Source organism: Lycium barbarum, chromosome 5 (assembly GCF_019175385.1).
Source record: "Lycium barbarum isolate Lr01 chromosome 5, ASM1917538v2, whole genome shotgun sequence".
NCBI classification, from domain to species: Eukaryota; Viridiplantae; Streptophyta; class Magnoliopsida; order Solanales; family Solanaceae; genus Lycium; species Lycium barbarum.
Window position 1 is genome coordinate 104,127,891 of NC_083341.1, and position 17,647 is coordinate 104,145,537.

General features: G+C 39.1%; 1 protein-coding gene across 4 annotated transcripts; it reads left to right on the forward strand.

The window, feature by feature from the left end:
* Positions 1–1,730: 1,730 nt before the first annotated feature.
* LOC132641083 (ninja-family protein mc410) lies at positions 1,731–12,436 on the forward strand. 4 transcript variants are annotated; one of them, XM_060357962.1, is made up of 3 exons: positions 1,731–1,947; positions 3,358–4,578; positions 11,697–12,436. In XM_060357962.1, the coding sequence occupies exons 2-3, from the start codon at positions 3,543–3,545 to the stop codon at positions 12,194–12,196; spliced, it is 1,536 nt and encodes a 511-aa protein (XP_060213945.1). In that variant the 5' UTR covers positions 1,731–1,947; positions 3,358–3,542; the 3' UTR covers positions 12,197–12,436. The 4 variants fall into 4 exon arrangements, with proteins under 4 accessions (XP_060213945.1, XP_060213942.1, XP_060213943.1 ...); XM_060357959.1 differs by having other exon boundaries at positions 3,388–4,578; XM_060357960.1 differs by having other exon boundaries at positions 3,434–4,578.
* The last annotated feature ends 5,211 nt before the right edge of the window (positions 12,437–17,647 follow it).

Sequence of the window (17,647 nt, forward strand, 5' to 3'; positions counted from 1 at the left end):
TTCAATTTTGTAAAACAGGGGTGTGTGTTGGAAGAAAGAGAAAATGTAAGAGGAAATGGATATTAATTCATATTTAGGCTCTAATATCCTATGTGGCATTTTAAAATGACATCGAAATCAACGTGTAAGAGATTGTATTACATGCATCAGAAGCGGGCTGAAAAAGTGTATAAAATGCTCATTTTTGAAGGGTAAAGGGGTTTAGTTGGCAAACTTGTAAGTACGAGCATTGTCATGACAAAACTAGACAAGTACAAGGGCCTGCCAAGCTATTCCACCCAAAGAAAATACATTGACAACCCAATCTAAAAAACCAACATTACCAATTCATTACACGAAAATAAGGGTTCATTACAACACCAACAAGTTCTTTACAAGTAGACCAAGAGCTAAGGGAAACTTCATTGAAACAATTCTCAAGTACATGTTTTGACTTTTGAAACACATAACTTACAACTAAAATACAAACAAATAACAGAGCAATCCAAAGTACCATCTCCTTTTTCTTGGACTTAGCCAACTTGCTCCTCCACTTGTCTTCTTTAAAATTGTCCAGTTGAATCTCTATATTGTTCATATCAATTTTGCTTTCCATAGAGTTTGTTGACCTAGTAGGCTTGTCATCAACTTTTCCATAAGCATGCTTCAAGCTCACCAATTCTTCCCATCAGTTTAGGAATCACAAATTCGGATGTCGGATCAATCTCATCATCCTTCCAAAGATAAATATCGCATGATCTAGCACCTGACAAATTAATAAAATCAAGAAAAAAATCCGTCTTCCAACTCTTGAAAGTTCAATTTTTGAAAACAAATTCACTTACATCATAGTATGGACAACTCCAATATCTTCTACTAGGGTTCCTTGGGGTTCAAGAGGTCAATAAAGGCAGAAGAAATCCATGTTTGCATCACACTTCTTTCAATTCATGATCATCTTCTTGCTTGCAAAACCTACTCAAGCCTATTCTAGCCATTATAGCGCCTTCATTACCAGGAAAAAGAACCAAACAAAGCTAATTAAATAGATCTCCATACGAAACTTAAAGAAAATTGCAGAAAAATCCAAGCGATTTTGACATTTCAAAATGAATTTACGGGGAAAAAATACAACTCCAGAAGGGAAAAAAGAGAGGAACTAATCAAACAAGGAGGATTTAGTTACCTTTGCTTTAAAAGAACTGAGCTTGAGCTTCAATTTGGGGTTGATTCTTCACAATTTGGGAGAGAAAACTAGGGTTCTTGGCATAGGGTCGGGTATGGGTTATAATGTATTATTTTTTTGCCGTTGGGATCATTAATATGAATTGAAGATTGTTTTTCCTTTTTTGTTAAAAGTTTAATGCGTAGTAAATCATTGTTGACGCACCCAAAAATGTCGACAGAAATACGCTTGAGTTTGGTTGTCCGGATGGGTAAATAAATTCGCTTTTAAGGTTGTCAGGGTGTTATAGGTTGCCTTAATAGTTGTTGTATGATATCGACATTTCGGATGTAGTTTAGGGTGCAATCTATGTCTTTTGCCAAGGTATTTTAGTAAATTTATATGTTATTATACATTATCATAATCAAACCAAATAATAAGAATGTTATTAAACCACAACAAACGATGTTGTCTATTCAAATATTGTATTTATTAATACAGTACAATGCAATGCAATAGGATAACATAACACCATCCAAACAGAGTGTAAGTGGTCTCTTTTTTCTCTATGAAGAATGAAACACAAAAAAATGGAAGGGTAGGAGATGAGGTAAATTGAAGGGACATATCCACCACGTGCTTCATGTTAAACAAAGAAAAAAAGAAGTTTGGGCAGTCAGGTCTTTGCATCCACATTTTGCGACTCCGCCCGCCCACTGGTAGGCGTCGCCCTCACTGACATCCACTTTGGCTGCTCTTCTCATCTTTCACATTGCTAGGGTTTTGTCTTCTCTTTTCATCAGGTAAATACCCCCCCCCCCCCCCCCCCCCCCCAAAACCCGAATATTTGTTTATTATTTCTAAGGACTTTTAATCCTTTTTCATTTGATCGTCAACTAGTTAAGTTTCTACTTTGTATCTCTGTTGTCAGTAAGTTAATATATTTCTTTACTTCTTGATCTATATGTAGATAGATTTGTTATTCTTTGTGGGGCTTTCTGTTTCTTTTAGTTTGAGTTTTAGATCTAGTTAATGAATTGGGGTCTCTGTTTAATTGTTATTTTTTGAAGGTTTAGGCAGATGTAAATGAGTATATCTACTTCTGAATTCTGCCTAAATGAGAAAATTATTGAAATAGTCTGTTACGTTTGAGAATATGTTCAAATTGTCCCTTAAGGATGTTCTTGATCCTCTAATTTTATTAAAAGTTTTTACATTTTTAGCCTCGTCAAATATTTACCGAATAACTATGAAAAAAAAGAAGGAAACTAGCAGTAACTCACATCTAAAGATATAATTTTGATTTTGTTTAGAGTCTGATGCAACTTTTTGAAGTGTAAGTTCTGCTACTATTTTTTAAGTATATCTTTAAGGAAGAGGGTTATGGTAGCTTGAAGACCAAGGAAGTAGTAGTGGATAAATCCTCCGAATATATATGGATGATTCACATAGGCGTAGTCTCTGAAAAGCTAAAGCAAGTTTTGGTTCATTTCATATTCTTTTTTTTTTTTTTGATAACCGTGGTGTCCGGGCCAGCTTGCGCGCACCTCGACTAATTCCATGGGATATCTGTCACCTCCCCAACAGGTACCAGTTAATTCTGTCCGCCAAGGCTAGTACGGATGAGAAGAAATCACCTAGTGTTTTTGTCTCTGCTAGGATTTGAACCTGAGACCTAATGGTCGATTGTTTTGCTACAGTTACTTTGATGTTCTTCTTGTTTCCAGGAGGTCCTATTTTGACTACTTCCTATCTTCAATTTCTCCTGTACTCTTCAGTTCCACTTCCTTTAAAACGTCAGCTCACAACCTTTAATAATAAAAAAAGAAATAGCTCACTGACTGTGGATGGACAGATTGGGTTCTGGTCATTAGTTATTACTTATTTAGAGGAGTTGAATTGCTACCTTAGCAATTGTGAGTAGATGAGTATTAATTTCACTTGTTTCAATGGGTCTGCCTAAACTGAATAATCATAGGATGAGACATAAACCATTTATGTAAGCATTTTCAGCATTCTTATGTTAGTTTAAAACAACATACAGGACATGCAGAGAAACTAATCAGGCTATTCAATGCATTTTGTAGTGAGCTTCTTCTTTGTGCCTTTAAGTACTATTAAATGCAAGCTTTTCTTCTAATTTTTATTTTGAGCAATAATTAATATTTTTCGTTCGGTTGACTGATAAACAGTATTTTATTCTTGTCTGTGAGATGTCACTTAACCAAGGTTCGCATGAACAGATATTACAACAGTTGTTCTGTCTGAATAAAGTTTCTACCATTCCAGATGAAGCAGTAAAAATATTGCAGAGTGAAGCTTTCTTCCTTTATTTGTTGGCAGAGTGAACTGAAGTTTCACATGTGAGTCTGGTCAATTTGTTTTGTGTTTGATCAAAATGGACGAAGACGGTCTTGATCTAAGCTTGGGTCTGCCCTGTGGGGGAGTGGCTGCCTCAGAGAAAAGTAAAAGTGGGAGCTCATCGGATTCTAAGGTTGAGGAAGTTGATAGAGATGGCAAGGTGATCAATGATTTCAAGAACTTTCTGGATGGAGGCACTAGCAGCCAAAAGCATGATTCTGGTGTGGGTTCTCAGAGAGGTGATTCAACGAAACATGATGGGAACTTGCTTTCCAGCACTAGTGTTGATGTAGATTCTTCTAAAAAGTTAAATAGTGGAGGATTCTGGGTTTCAAATGATAATAGACATATAGAAGTTGAAGAAGAAAGGAGAAGTGATGTGGGTGACAAACGTAAAAATTTGTTCAGGGATTCGAGTCAACAAAAGAAGCATGAGAGAGAAGGCCATCATGCTGATATGCATGACAAGACAAGGACATCACACATTTCAATAACCACGGATGATGGTTCAACTGCAGAAAATGAAGATGTAGCCGATTCCGAAACTGTGGGTTCAACGTCCAGGCAAATGTTGCAGCATGATGAGAACTCTAAGAGATTTGTTGGAAGTAGTGGTCTAGGTGAGGCTCATAAGGAGGTTCGTGGTGTTCCTGATTCAAGTGGTGTAGAATTACTTGGACAAAGAAGGTTTACCATTTCTTCTGAGAAGGATGTTAAGTTTGGGAATATGCCATATACCATCCCATTCCAAGGCCAATCAATAAACATCATGAACCTGCCTTACTCTATGCCTCTGAAAGATTCTAACCCTGGTAGTACAGCAAGTACGACTAGTTACCCAGTTCCTGGCATGATGCAAGTAATGGCTACCACAAGCGGGGATAGACCAGGAACCCAGCCTTTCATGCCTACAAATTTGCCATTAATGTTTGGCTACTCTTCTGTACAGCTGCCAACATTGGAGAAGGATAATTCCCGCGGTGCGGCTTCTAATCTTCAACAGCTTCACCCTTCCTACGGAAGAGGTTCCTTGGGCTCTGATAAGCACAAAGATGGAACAAATATTGCTCAAGGTTTTCCTTTTAACTCTATGACTTTACTTTCATCTTCAATGCATGTTAACAATTTGTTGGACATAATCTATACTTGAGAAAAATTGAAAGAAGATTTTGGAATAATCAAATCACTCCTTAGGATCTTGTGCATTTCTATTTGTGCTTAGGAAATAGCAAAGCAGCCCATTGTACTTCTTGAAACTTTTTAAGATACTTCCCTGTCGTAAGAAGCTGTGATTGAATGACCTGTAGACCTTCTGTAGTCATTGAACATTCATCGGGGGGACAACTTTATTGCTCCCAGTGAGAAATACTGTGTTGGAAGACAAACTTTATGGCTTTCTTCTTCTTTTTTAACCCACTGTTCATATACTGTTTAAAGGGCCATATATGCGTTGGTGCTTTTACCAATCGAAGGGAAAAAAAATACTGCTTTAATCTAAAACGAAAACTGTTCTTTCAATTTTAAAGAAAAAATGGTAGTAGAAGCAAACTGAAAAGTTATCTGATTCATGTAGCTGAATATAATAAACAACAAACAACACTAGCTGAATAAAATGCAGCGTAAAATATAAAAATGCAAGTATATCCTACCTTACAACAATTAATGTTAATTGAGCAGTTGAATTCTTCTGTATAGTTCCCAAACATAGCGACATAGAGATCATCCATCATACATTGGCGCATGATAAGGATAGCAAAATGTTCGAAGTATTTGTAGTCTATGCAGGTTGGGCTAAGACACGCCTAATGATGGTTTCCTTTGATTGTAGATGAGGGAAGCAAAATCTAGCTTGCAAATTCTCCCAATTTGTGGCCTACCATACTATCCGTTATATAAATAGGCAAATGCTCTTAAGTCTTCACTAAGTCTTTGTGAGAGACCATCCCGCATTTTTAGTTTCTCCGAGAAAAAGCAAAGGATTTAGATGTGTATGGTCTAGAAGGTTGAAATCATTTTTGATTATATATTTTCCTTCAACGGGCGCCAGTGGGGGTTCAACAAAAATTTAGTAATGTTTAAACCTTCTTTTGTTTAATCTTTTTTTCCTTGAAAACTGGGTATATTATGCTTCCGGTTGTAGTCCTGGAGACTGCACCCAAGGGTATGACCTGGTGTTCAGCTAAGTTGCACGGACTCTTCACTTTCAATGACGCACCCGTGTCTGATTCTCCAAAAATACACTACTTTTGGAGAATCCGACACACACCCGTTGACATTTTTGAAGAGTCCGAGCAACATAGGTGTTCAGTGACGTGGCTTGACAACCATGAGGTCTTAGGTTCAAATCTCAGCAGAAGCAAAAGACACTAGCTGATTTCTTCCGATCTATTCAAGAATTGTGGACAGAGTTACCCAGTACCTATGCTGGTGGGAGGTAGCAGGTACCCCGTGGAATTTGTTGAGGTGTGCGCAAGCTTTCCCAAATACCGTAGTTATAAAAAGTTGTTGTCCTGGGACGCTCTGTCACTCAAGATCCTAAATATACATGGTTAATGAAATGGAAAATTCACCTAAGCTTCACCTGGTAAAAGGTTTGGCCAAGGATATTTGTGCAAGAGACTCTTTTTACTACCCTTGTCAAATTAAAATTGAATACTAATGACTTGGATTAATTAGTAATCGTAAGATTTGTGGTATTATGGAATCAGTCCCTTATACTTGCAACAGTTATTATACTACCAGAAGCTACATTCAATGCGGGATTGAATGATATTGCTTTAAAGATTGGAAGGTTCATTAATAAGGAGACCCATTTACATAATGACAAGTGGAACGCAGTTGTAAAGCCGGTCGCGGTCCACTCATATAGAGAAGCAGTCGGTCGGTAAATGGGAAGCAAAAGAAGTATCGTCATCGTCACAAAGCCATTCTATAGGGCAAACTTTGTCATGAACAGTCCAACCATTTCTGCTAAAGATGTTCTAAGCAGGTGTTTCATTGGAAGTTTCCTAGACATAAAAGAACAGCCCAGTCTTTTTGATAATAGGAGGTGTTCCAACAATAAACTTAACACAATTTCTAGGGCAGGGATGTATGAGATGCAAGCGAAATCTCGATTTGAATTTCCTTTCAGGATATTAGCAGAGCACGCTAAATTTGTGGAATTGAGATGAGAAACAATTTACTGAAGCTTGATTGTTGTCACCTGGATGTCTTCCGGCCACTGCTAAACTTGAGTGGGTATGGATAAGGGTTCTAGGATTACCCCTCCATTTCCTCTCCATTTATGATCCTAAGTTCAAAGAGATTGATGACAAATGTGGTGGATGGATCGAAACAGAGGAAGAAACTTCTTGGCAAAACCACTTAAAATGGGCTCACATTAAAGTGAAGGGTCCATTTGAAGAAATTCTCAGAAGCATTGAGGTGGAAAAATGGATTTTTCTTTATGATTTTGGTGTGGTGTGAGGCGGTTACTTGGTGTTCCAGCACTGAAGTATCGGCAGTGAATGTGGGAGATATACCTAAAGTCTATGGTGTAGGTGTTAAAACTATAGATGGGATGTGCCACATGGATAGCAATGATTTGAATTTGAATGGGGACCATCAGGTAAAGAAGAAGAAAAAACTAATTAGGCTAAATGATATGGGTCAAGGGGACTCTTCAATTTACTATTAGTCTAAGCCCAATTGTGGATTTTAAAAAGCCCAGAAATGGGTTTTAAAATTGCCTTTGAGAACGGGTTTTTGACCCTGAAGTCATAATATCAACATTTGACTCGATGGAGATTGAAATATTAGCGAACCTTAGCACAAGGGAATAACTGTCTTTGGCTACTCAACTAGAGAGACAAAAGCATGCTAACCCATAGAAGACTCAAGCATGCATGGCGAGGAAGATGAAGGTAGGGTGATATGTATAGGACGAGAAATCATTCTCTCTTTCTATGGCACAAATCAGGTGGTGGAGGATGAAGATTAGAAGACATAGTCAGGGGGATGATGCGGAACCTCTTGATGCTCAATTTATTGAGAGAGATGATGCTTCTTTGTGGGTTCATAAAAATGTTGTAAAGCTGAGCAAGGCGTATTGGGTCATTTTTTTAAGGATGCGAAAGGGAGGATTTATCTATATTTAGAAAATTGATAGGCGGAGACAAGATCTAAGAGAGGCCTCAAGTTTGAAGACATGTACGACTCCGAAAAGGAAGAAAGGGAGCCTGGAGTAACAGAATTTGGTCTCCAATATGAACTTCCTAGAGTATGGTTATCAATGAAGGTCAACATCATATTGTGGAAGGTTAGGGGACTGAATCGCACTGATAAAAAGTGAAGCTGTTAAATGAGAATTGAAGATGGATTTTTGTTATTCACAAGAATCCAAACTCCAAGAGGATGTGCAGTGGTATGTGAAACAGTGAGGGGTAGCAGATGGGTTAAATTTGGCTGCTTTTTGGGGTAGCAGGGAGAGAATGTTAAGTCTCATGGGACAACATGTTATGGAGGTTGAAGTTATCAGTGTTGGGTATTACTCCATAATCTGTAATTTCATGTCCATGTCTCAAAATTCCTTATGGCATCTGGCTGGGGTATACGGGCCACATCGTAGAGTAGAGATGGAGAACGTTTGGTGGGAGTTATCCCCTTCTAGGGGAATCTGTGAAAGGCCATGGGTAGTGTGGGGGACTTCAATTGAACTAGATTTATGGAGGAATAGAGGGGTGGGAACAGGATCTTAAGAGCCAAGAAGGATTTTACTAAGTTCATTGAGGATCTGGAGCTTATTGATCCTCCACTTCTAGGATTTTTTATTTTTACATAGAATAGGGTATTGGATAGGTTTTTGTTCTCAGCAGAGTGGGATGAAAGCTTTAGGAACATCAGACAATTTATACTACCAAAAGTTTCTTCAGATCATACCCCCCGATATCACTACAAATGGAGTAATGAGACAGCATAAAATCACATTTTAAGTTCGAAAATCGGTGGCCAGGAACAGAGTGGTTTGCAGATAAAATTGCATCTTGGTGGTCTTCCGTTAATGTTCAGGGCAGCCTGACTTTATTCTTACTCAAAAACTTTAATGGCTGAAAGGTAAATTGAGAGAGTGGAGGATAAATCAGTATTGTAGAGGGTTTTAAGAAAAAGAAATCCTAGAGGGATTAAGGGCCAACGCATTAGGTCCAGATGGGTACACCATGGGCTTTTCTGTTCAGTGTTGGGATGTGGTTAAAGAAGACCTGATGAAGGCTTTTTAAAATGTCCACTCATAGGAGTACTTCAGGGAAAACTCTAAGGCTATTACTTAGCTTTAATTCCTAAGAAGGTTGGGGCAGTGGAACTAAAGGAACACAAACCTATGTGTCTCATAGGTAGTGTGTGCACGATCATCAAAGGTTTTGACAGAGGTTGAAGATAGTGATTCATAAACTGGTTGACACTTAACAAATGGCTTTTATCAAAAGAAAATAGATACATTGTTGACTCCAGAATTAGAGGGAAGATTCCTGGGATCCTTGGTAAACTGGTTAAAAGACATTTGATCATATGTTTCATAAAAAAAAGGACATTTGATCATATTAATTGGGATTATCTTTTGAAAGTCCTTATGAATATGGTGTTTGGAAATAGATGGGTCAGGTGGATAGGCTTTTGCATAAGCAATGTAAAATTTTCCATTCTAGTTAATGACTCTCTAGAGAGATTCTTTTCTTCTCAGAAAGGACTACGGCTAGGAGACCCTCAATCTCTCTCTCTCTTTATTATTTCAATAGAAGTACTGAATAGTATGATCAAGAAGGCAAATTAGGAGGGTCGGCTAAGGGGCTTCAAGGTGGTGAATAGTGATAGAAGCAACTTGGAAATTAGTCATCTTCTATATGTTGATGACTCCTTTATTTTTTGTCATGCTGAAGAGGAGCAAGTTAGACATTTAAGGCTGATTTTGTCCGTCTCTGAAGCAGTTTCAAGATTACATGTAAATTTGAGCACGTCTCAATCTTCACAGTAAATGAGGTGACTAATACTCAGAGACTGGCTGGTCTTCTAGGCTGTCAATTGGGGATGCGCCAACTACATACTTGGGGATGCCTTTATGTGCAAAGAATAGATCCCAGGAGACACAGTAATTACTCACCAAGTGTGAAAAGAAACTCACCAAGTGGAAAAGTAATTACTCTCCCTAGGGAGGGAGGGTGGGGGAATAATTTTTGTCCATAGTGTATTGGACTCTCTTCCTACTCTTATGATGTTTCTTTTTCCTTTACCAGTAAAAGTTGAGAGAAGAATTGATTATGTGAACGAGGAATTTCATATGGCAAGGAAACAAGGATCGAAGGTTCTCCATCAGGTAAAATGGAGTACTCTGGTTAGCAAAAAGGAAGGAAGCCTGGAAATCAGAAACTTGAAACAATATAAAAAGAGCTTACAAATGAAGTGGTTGTGGGCCTTTGGAGGAACAAGTGTTATGGAGCAAAGTTATCAGTGATAAAATATGGGGAAAATGGGTTGTGGTGTACAGGCGATCTGAGGTTCTTATGGTGTAAGTGTATGGAAGCCTAGTATGCGAGGTTGTAATGTCAGCTTCAGAAGGTTCCTCAATGACTTGGAGGTTACTAGAGTGACTGAATTCTTCAAATTGCTGGAAAACTTCAAAGGCACTGGCTTGTGGTAAAAGAGGCTGTTCTAACACATGATTGTTTGTTGAAGAGAGGTATGCAACTGTGCTCTAGATGTTCTTTGTGAGAACAAGAAGTTGACACAAATAGTCACTTGTTTCTACACTGCAAAATAACCAGCAAGCTGTGGTATTTGTTCATGAGTATGAAAGGATTGAATTGGACAATTCCCATGACAACTGTATTAATGATAGCATACTGGAATGATCCGGGTATCCTACCAAGGCAGAAAAAACGGTGGAGCACTGTCCTAGCATGTATCTGGTGGATAATATGGAAGGAAAGGAACTCAAGATGTTTTGAAGATAGAGCCAACCCTGAACTACAGATCAAGATGAATTATATATTTTTGTTTCACTTTTGGAGTAAAGTAGCCCCTCTAGAGGCTGCAGAATCTATAGTGGTGGACATCATCGGGTCCATGTAATTACCACAAGACTCGGTTTTTGTTCTTTTTTGGGGTCTTCTAACTATGTTTACTCGTAGCAGAATCTTTGTCCTAAGGGTTCATCTCATCTACAAAATTTGTTACCTGCTCAAAAAAAAAAAAAAAAAGGGTGGCTCAGTTGGTTTAGCATGGGGCTTTCATAATGGAGGTCTCAGGTTCGAAACCCCCTGCCAACGACAGCAAGGGATTTGCCTTCGGGGCCGAGCTCGTCGTACGGGGCTTGCCTAGTGCGGGTTACCTCTCCTGTGTGATTTGCGAGCTATTGCACAGGAGCTGGGTTTACCCTGTGCGCACCCAAAGGGTAGCGGCTGCGGGTTCCCATGTTATAAAAAAAAAGGGTAAAAATGTTGGGTCTACACAGTTTGTGTTAAAAATGTTATAAAAAATTATTTGCGATTGAATAACAAGTGCCACCTTGATGTAACATGAACTTGCCTGCTCAAAGATTTACGATGTTCAAGGTTGTGAGCTTACTTAACGTTGATCTTGGGCACCTGTTATTTGCGGAAAACCTTACTTTTGTCATTTATTTTCTAGAATAGAATAGATACATAACTTCACTATAAGAGCATCAGCAAGGATGTAATTTGTACACATTGCAGTAAATGAAGATCCACAACAGGCATTCATAGCCCATACTTAATAAACATAAACTCGTTATTGACCCTCTCTAAATTAGTGAATAGATGATCTTCCGAAGCCGTTATTACTGCCCAACTTTTGTTATCTTAACTTATACTGCAACCATAGTACCTAAACTCCCCTTCCTGCTTCATTGATTTTTAAGTTCTTGCTCATTCAAGTTTTCATTTTTTTCCTTCTTGACAATTACTTTCAACCTGCATCATTTATCTTTCATCCTTTCCTCTTGTACACCTATTGAGCATTCCTATAAATTTTATGTAGCTTCTAATTTGTTGCATGAGATGCCAGAAGTTCCCGAAAACTTCCAGATTGCTGCATTTAAAATTATGCACCATCACTGTTGCATCAATGGGCATGGTTTCTTAGTTCAGTAATTGTCCAGCCTTGTGACTAAGAAGTTCTACTTGCTATTTTTATGTAGCTACTTCACCTATTATTCCACATAAGTCATCTGAATCTGTACAATATGATGGGAGGGCAATGGAGCATGTGAAAGGCAATGGAAGACAGCATAAGGCAGAAGAAACTTCCACTTCTCGAGGGGAGGAAAATGTTAAAGGTAGCAACATAAGCTTCAGGGCAAAAGACCCTCCTGAGCAGCCCAGAGCAGAAGCAGTTCCTTCTGAATTTCCAACTATAAGGCCAGGTCTTGCAGCAGATCTGAAATTTGGAGGATCTGGTTCCTATCCGAATCTACCATGGGTCTCAACAACTGGTCCTGGTCCAAATGGTAGAACAATATCTGGTGTTACTTATAGATACAGTCCCACCCAAATCAGGATTGTTTGTGCTTGTCATGGGTCTCACATGTCACCGGAAGAGTTTGTGCGGCATGCTAGCGAAGAGCAAACTAGTCAAGAAGGCGGCACTGGTGTTTCATCGTTTCCAAGTAGCAATCCTGCCGCCTCTGCGCAAAGCTGATTTTGGATATAAAATCCTGTGCTGAAGAATGAAGTAATCTTTCTTTGTATCTTGAAATAAATGTAGGAAGCAGAAGCATCTTTATAGTTCAAATGATTATGTGAGTGTTGTCTGCATATATCTTATTGCATATGCAAATATTCCATTAAATTGTATTAGTCTAGCCTCTGAAATTGATATGCTAGCCAAATATTTGTAATAAAGCATGACTTTCTTTATCAAACATATCATTAGCACTCACTTGGGTCTTTTCATTTCATTGCACTGGAAGGCCTATTGAATAGGAAAGTCCCTATTGCTATTGGTCCTGTTATTACTTATTATGGTGCAAACGAAAGGAGTGTCACAAGGCGTTAGGTGTGTAATTGTAAGATTTTTTTACAGTTCTCCACATTGAGCATCTCTTTCGTAACTAAAGTCACTGGTCAGTTTTCAAAAGCTTTCGTCAACCTTGACGCCCCAACTTAAGTCCTCATCGGCAAAAACATAGGAGAGATGTTGGGTATATAAGTAAGCAGGCTTTACACCATAGTGACGCGTTTTAAAGCTGTGTGGGCATAGGCTTAAAGCGGACTATATTGCTAGCGGGCTGGGTTGTTACAGATGGTTTCAGAGCCGCTCCTGTGTGAGCCTTGTCGTTGTGGGTCAGAGTTCAATTGAGTTTAGGCAAATCTCGTGGGGCAAGCCTCAGTGCTGAGTCTAGGTAAATTCCATGCGGTTGGGCAAACTCAGCGAGGACGCTGAGTCCATAAGAAGGTGATAGGATTCCTAATGGAAACTTTAGAAATTCAAAATGGAACTAAAATGCAAGAAATTAAGATAAAAGCAAGACCCAATTAGTAAAGGAATTATAGGCAAATCTAGGTATGTTAAACCTAAATCCTCCTAATTGATTCCTACTAATGAACCTATACTAATTGATAATCAACAATGAAGACTCAATGAATCCACAAATGAGCAATTCAATGTAGACAATCAAGGACAAGAGTTTTGATTACCAACCGAAGATCTACACAACTAATCACTAGGATAAATTCTAACTAACTAACTAAACAAACTATCACTCATAAGAGGTTCTTCTTCAATAATCAAGCTAAGGAACTAATGAAATGACTAAGACAACTATATATAGTCTTGTCTTTTACAACTAAGGCCCAAAAGTGACCTTTTGCAAAAGTTGCCACAAGTTGGCCGAAAATAGCCATCATTGGCTCTTTTTTGGCCATTTGCATTTCTAGCCACTTTTTATGGCTTCCCTTCTTATGCCTTCATCTTCAACATCCTCCCAAACAATCATCTATATGTTATACACTATTGAGAGGTGTTCTTCAAGCGCCTCCAATGCCCCTCTCTTCATAAACATCACTTGCAAGTCTTAGAGCTCTTTGGCTTGGCTACGAGTGAATGGCCTTGAAGAAGTGGTGCCCATTGGTATCATATCATCCTCCCCTTCTTGGAGAAGATTCGTCCTCGAATCTAAAGGCTCACCTACAACACAAGAAGATAGATTGCTTACATTGAAAACATTATGCACATTATACTCACTTGGCAAGTCGATCTTGTAGGCATTGTCATTAATCTTCTCAAGGACTTTGAAAGGGCCATCTCCTCTTGGGCTCGACTTTCCCTCCCTCAATTGAGGGAATCTTTCCTTCCGGAAGTGGACCCAAACCCAATCATCGAGTTGGAATTCCACTTTATTTCTTCCATGGTTTTGCCTTTTTGCCACCTTTGTATTGATCTTCTCTATGCTTTCCTTCACTTTGGCATGAACCTTCACCATTTCGGACGCCCTTTGTTTTGCATCTAAACTCATAACAACATCACTAGACAAGGGGGTTAAGGTTAAAGGAACCAAGGGGTTAAAACCATAACAAAATTCAAATGGAGTCATGCCAATAGAGGAATGGAGGGACCGATTATAAACAAATTCAATCAAAGGCAAACGATCTCCCCAAGAAGTGGGTTTTCCTCTAATCATACACCTAAGCATGCTCCCAAGATTCCTATTCACTACTTCGATTTGACCATCCGTTTGAGGGTGGCAAGAAGTAGAGAACATGAGCTTGGTGCTAAGTGTACCCCATAGACTTTTCCAAAAATGGCTAAGAAACTTGGAGTCCCTATCACTAACAATAATGCGAGGCACTCCATGCAATTTAAGCACATGATTTACAAACAAAGAAGCAACATGAGATGCATCATCATATTTATGGCATGGTATAAAATGAGACATTTTTTAGAACCTATCTACCATAACAAAGATGCTATCATGCCCCCTTTTGGTTCTTGGAAGACCCAACACAAAATCCATAGAAATGTCAATCCAACGACCAATAGGAGTGGGAAGGGGAGTATACATACCTTGAGGACGAGTCTTTGATTTTGCTTGCTTGCACTCCAAGCATTGTCCAAAAATCTTCTCCACATCATGCTTCATTTTGGGCCAATAGAATTGTTCATTGAGGATGTCAAGTGTTTTGGAAACTCCAAAGTGCCCCGTCATTCCACCACTATGAGCTTCTTTGACAAAGAGCTCTCTCCATGAACTCATAGGGACACACACCCTACCATCTTTGAACAAGAACCCCTCAACAAGATGGTATCGGTCAACTCTCTTCCCTTGAGTCAACTCCTCACAAAGTTCTTTGAAATCGGGATCTTGAGAATAGAACCCCTTGAGGCTTTCAAATCCCATCATTCTAGAAGTCATAGTATTTAGCAAAACATACCTTCTAGACAAAGCATCCGCCACTACATTTTCCTTACCCCTTTTATAATGGATCACATAAGGAAATGTTTCAATAAGCTCAACCCATTTTGCATGTCTCTTGTTGAGTTTGGATTGGCTCTTCAAATGCTTCAAGGACTCATGATCCGAACGAATCACAAATTCTTTGTGCCACAAGTAATGTTGCCAATAGATCAATACCCTCACAAGTGCATACCACTCCTTGTCATAAGTAGAGTAATTCAAAGAAGCCCCCTTTAGCTTTTCACTAAAGTAAGCCAATGGCTTGCCCTCTTGCATCAATACTCCACCTATACCAACCCCGGAAGCATCACACTCAACTTCAAATGTCTTCTCAAAATTGGGCAATTGCAACAATGGTGACGAAATCAACATGGACTTCAACTCTTGAAAAGCCTTCTCTTGCTCATCTCCCCAAACAAAAGGAACTTCCTTTTTGATCAATTCGGTTAAAGAAGAGGCAATAGTACTAAATCCCTTCACAAATCGCCTATAGAAACTTGCCAACCCATGAAAACGTCCTACATCGGTTGCATTTTTAGGAGTTGGCCAAGTTCTAATGGAGACCACTTTTTCTTCATCAACCTCCACACCATTCACACTTACAACAAAACCCAAGAATACCACTTTATCAACCCCAAAGGAACACTTCTCGAGATTAGAAAACAACTTTTCACGCAATAAGACATCAAACACTTGTCTCAAATGGACTACATGCTCCTCCATTGTTTTACTATACACAAGAATATCATCAAAATAGACAACCACAAATTTATTGATAAAGGGCTTCAAGACATGATTCATTAACCTCATAAAAGTGCTAGGTGCATTGGTTAGTCCGAATGGCATAACAAGCCACTCATAGAGACCAAACTTAGTTTTGAAGGCCGTTTTCCAGTCATCACCCGAATTCATACGAATTTGGTGATAACCACTTCTAAGATCAACCTTCAAAAATACACTTGAGCCACATAGCTCATCCAACATATCATCAAGTCTAGGAATAGGATGTCGATACTTTACCGTGATTTTATTGACGGCTCTACAATCAATACACATCCTCCAAGTGCCATCTTTCTTTGGAATAAGGATCACCGGTACAGCACATGGACTAAGACTTTCTTTGACAATACCCTTCTCAAGGAGCTCTTCAACTTGCCTTTACAACTCCTTAGTATCCTCTGGATTGCTCCTATATGCCGGTTTGTTGGGAATTTGGGATCCCGACACAAAATCAATTTGATGTTCAATACCCCTTAATGGAGGCAATCCTTTGGGCATCTCCTCCGGAAATAGCTCATCATATTCCTGCAAAAGAGAAGAAACAATACTAGGCAAAGTGCTAGTATCTTGGTTAGTATGCAATAAGCGATCCTTGTTGACAAGGCACACCATGAAGTGCCCCTCATCAACAACTTTCAAGCAATTGCTTTGTTTGGCAAGTGTACACATCTTGGCTTTCCCTTTTGTTACCTCTTGATCCTCTTGGCTAAGTAAGGACTTTGTTTCAACCTCTTCCTTTTGCACTCTCTCCTGGAGATCTTTCATAATTCTATAGTCCTCACTCACTTGATAGGGTGTCAATGGGGTAAGAGTATGCTTTCTACCCCCCAAGACGAAGGAATAGTTGTTAGATCTCCCACTATATTGAGCATCCCTATCAAATTGCCTGGTCTCCCAAGTAATATATGACATGCTTTCATTGGCACCACATCACATAAGACTTCATCTTGGTACTTACCAATTCTAAACTTCACTACAACCCGCTTCGTGACCCTCACTTCTCCACAGTCATTGAACCATTGAAGCTTGTAGGGGCTAGGATGTTTCCTTCTGGGAAATTTCATATGGTCAACCAATGTCGTACTCACCACATTTGTGCAACTACCACCATCAATGATTAAGGAGCACACTTTATCCATGATTTTGCATCGGGTATGGAAGAGGTTTTCCCTTTGATCAAGTTTCTCTCTATTCATTGCACCTATGATCCTTCGTAACACATAAGCCAAATTAATATTCTCCTCTAGTTGTTGTTCATCATCCTCCTCTTCAAATTCTCTCTCATGTTCACCTTTCGGTTCACCATCACTACCTCCTCCACCACCCTCTTCCTCTTCATCGGTTCGATAACCATCAAGCATGGACACAATTTCCCTTCTATTAGGACATTCACTTGGAATGTGTCCCCTACCTTGGCATTTGAAACATTGAATAGTAGAAGGACGAGGAAATTTAGGTTTAGCATTGTTACCTCTTTTAGCCTTGTCTTCACCCTTGGCTTTGTAGTCGAACTTGGCTTGAGGAGTTGGAGTAGTGATCTTGGGCTTTTCCCATCTATCCTTACTCCATAATGAGGATGACACATTCTTATCCTTGTAGGATATCTCCGCTTTCAAATCCGCTTCAACCTTTGTTGCATCATGAAATGCCTCCTCAAGTGTGGTATAGGAATGAAGCCTCATGGCTTTGGAGATATCATGGTTCAAATTGGCCACAAATTGGATCACCGTGTAATTCAAGTGTTCTTCGATCTTGGATTTCAACCTTAAGTTCTCAAACTCATCGAAATATTCTTCCACACTCTTACTACCTTGCCTCAACATGTATACTCTTTTGATAACACCTTGATAATAGTCGGATGTTACATACCTTGCTTCCATGAGCTCAATCAACTCTTGCCAAGTTGGCACATCAAA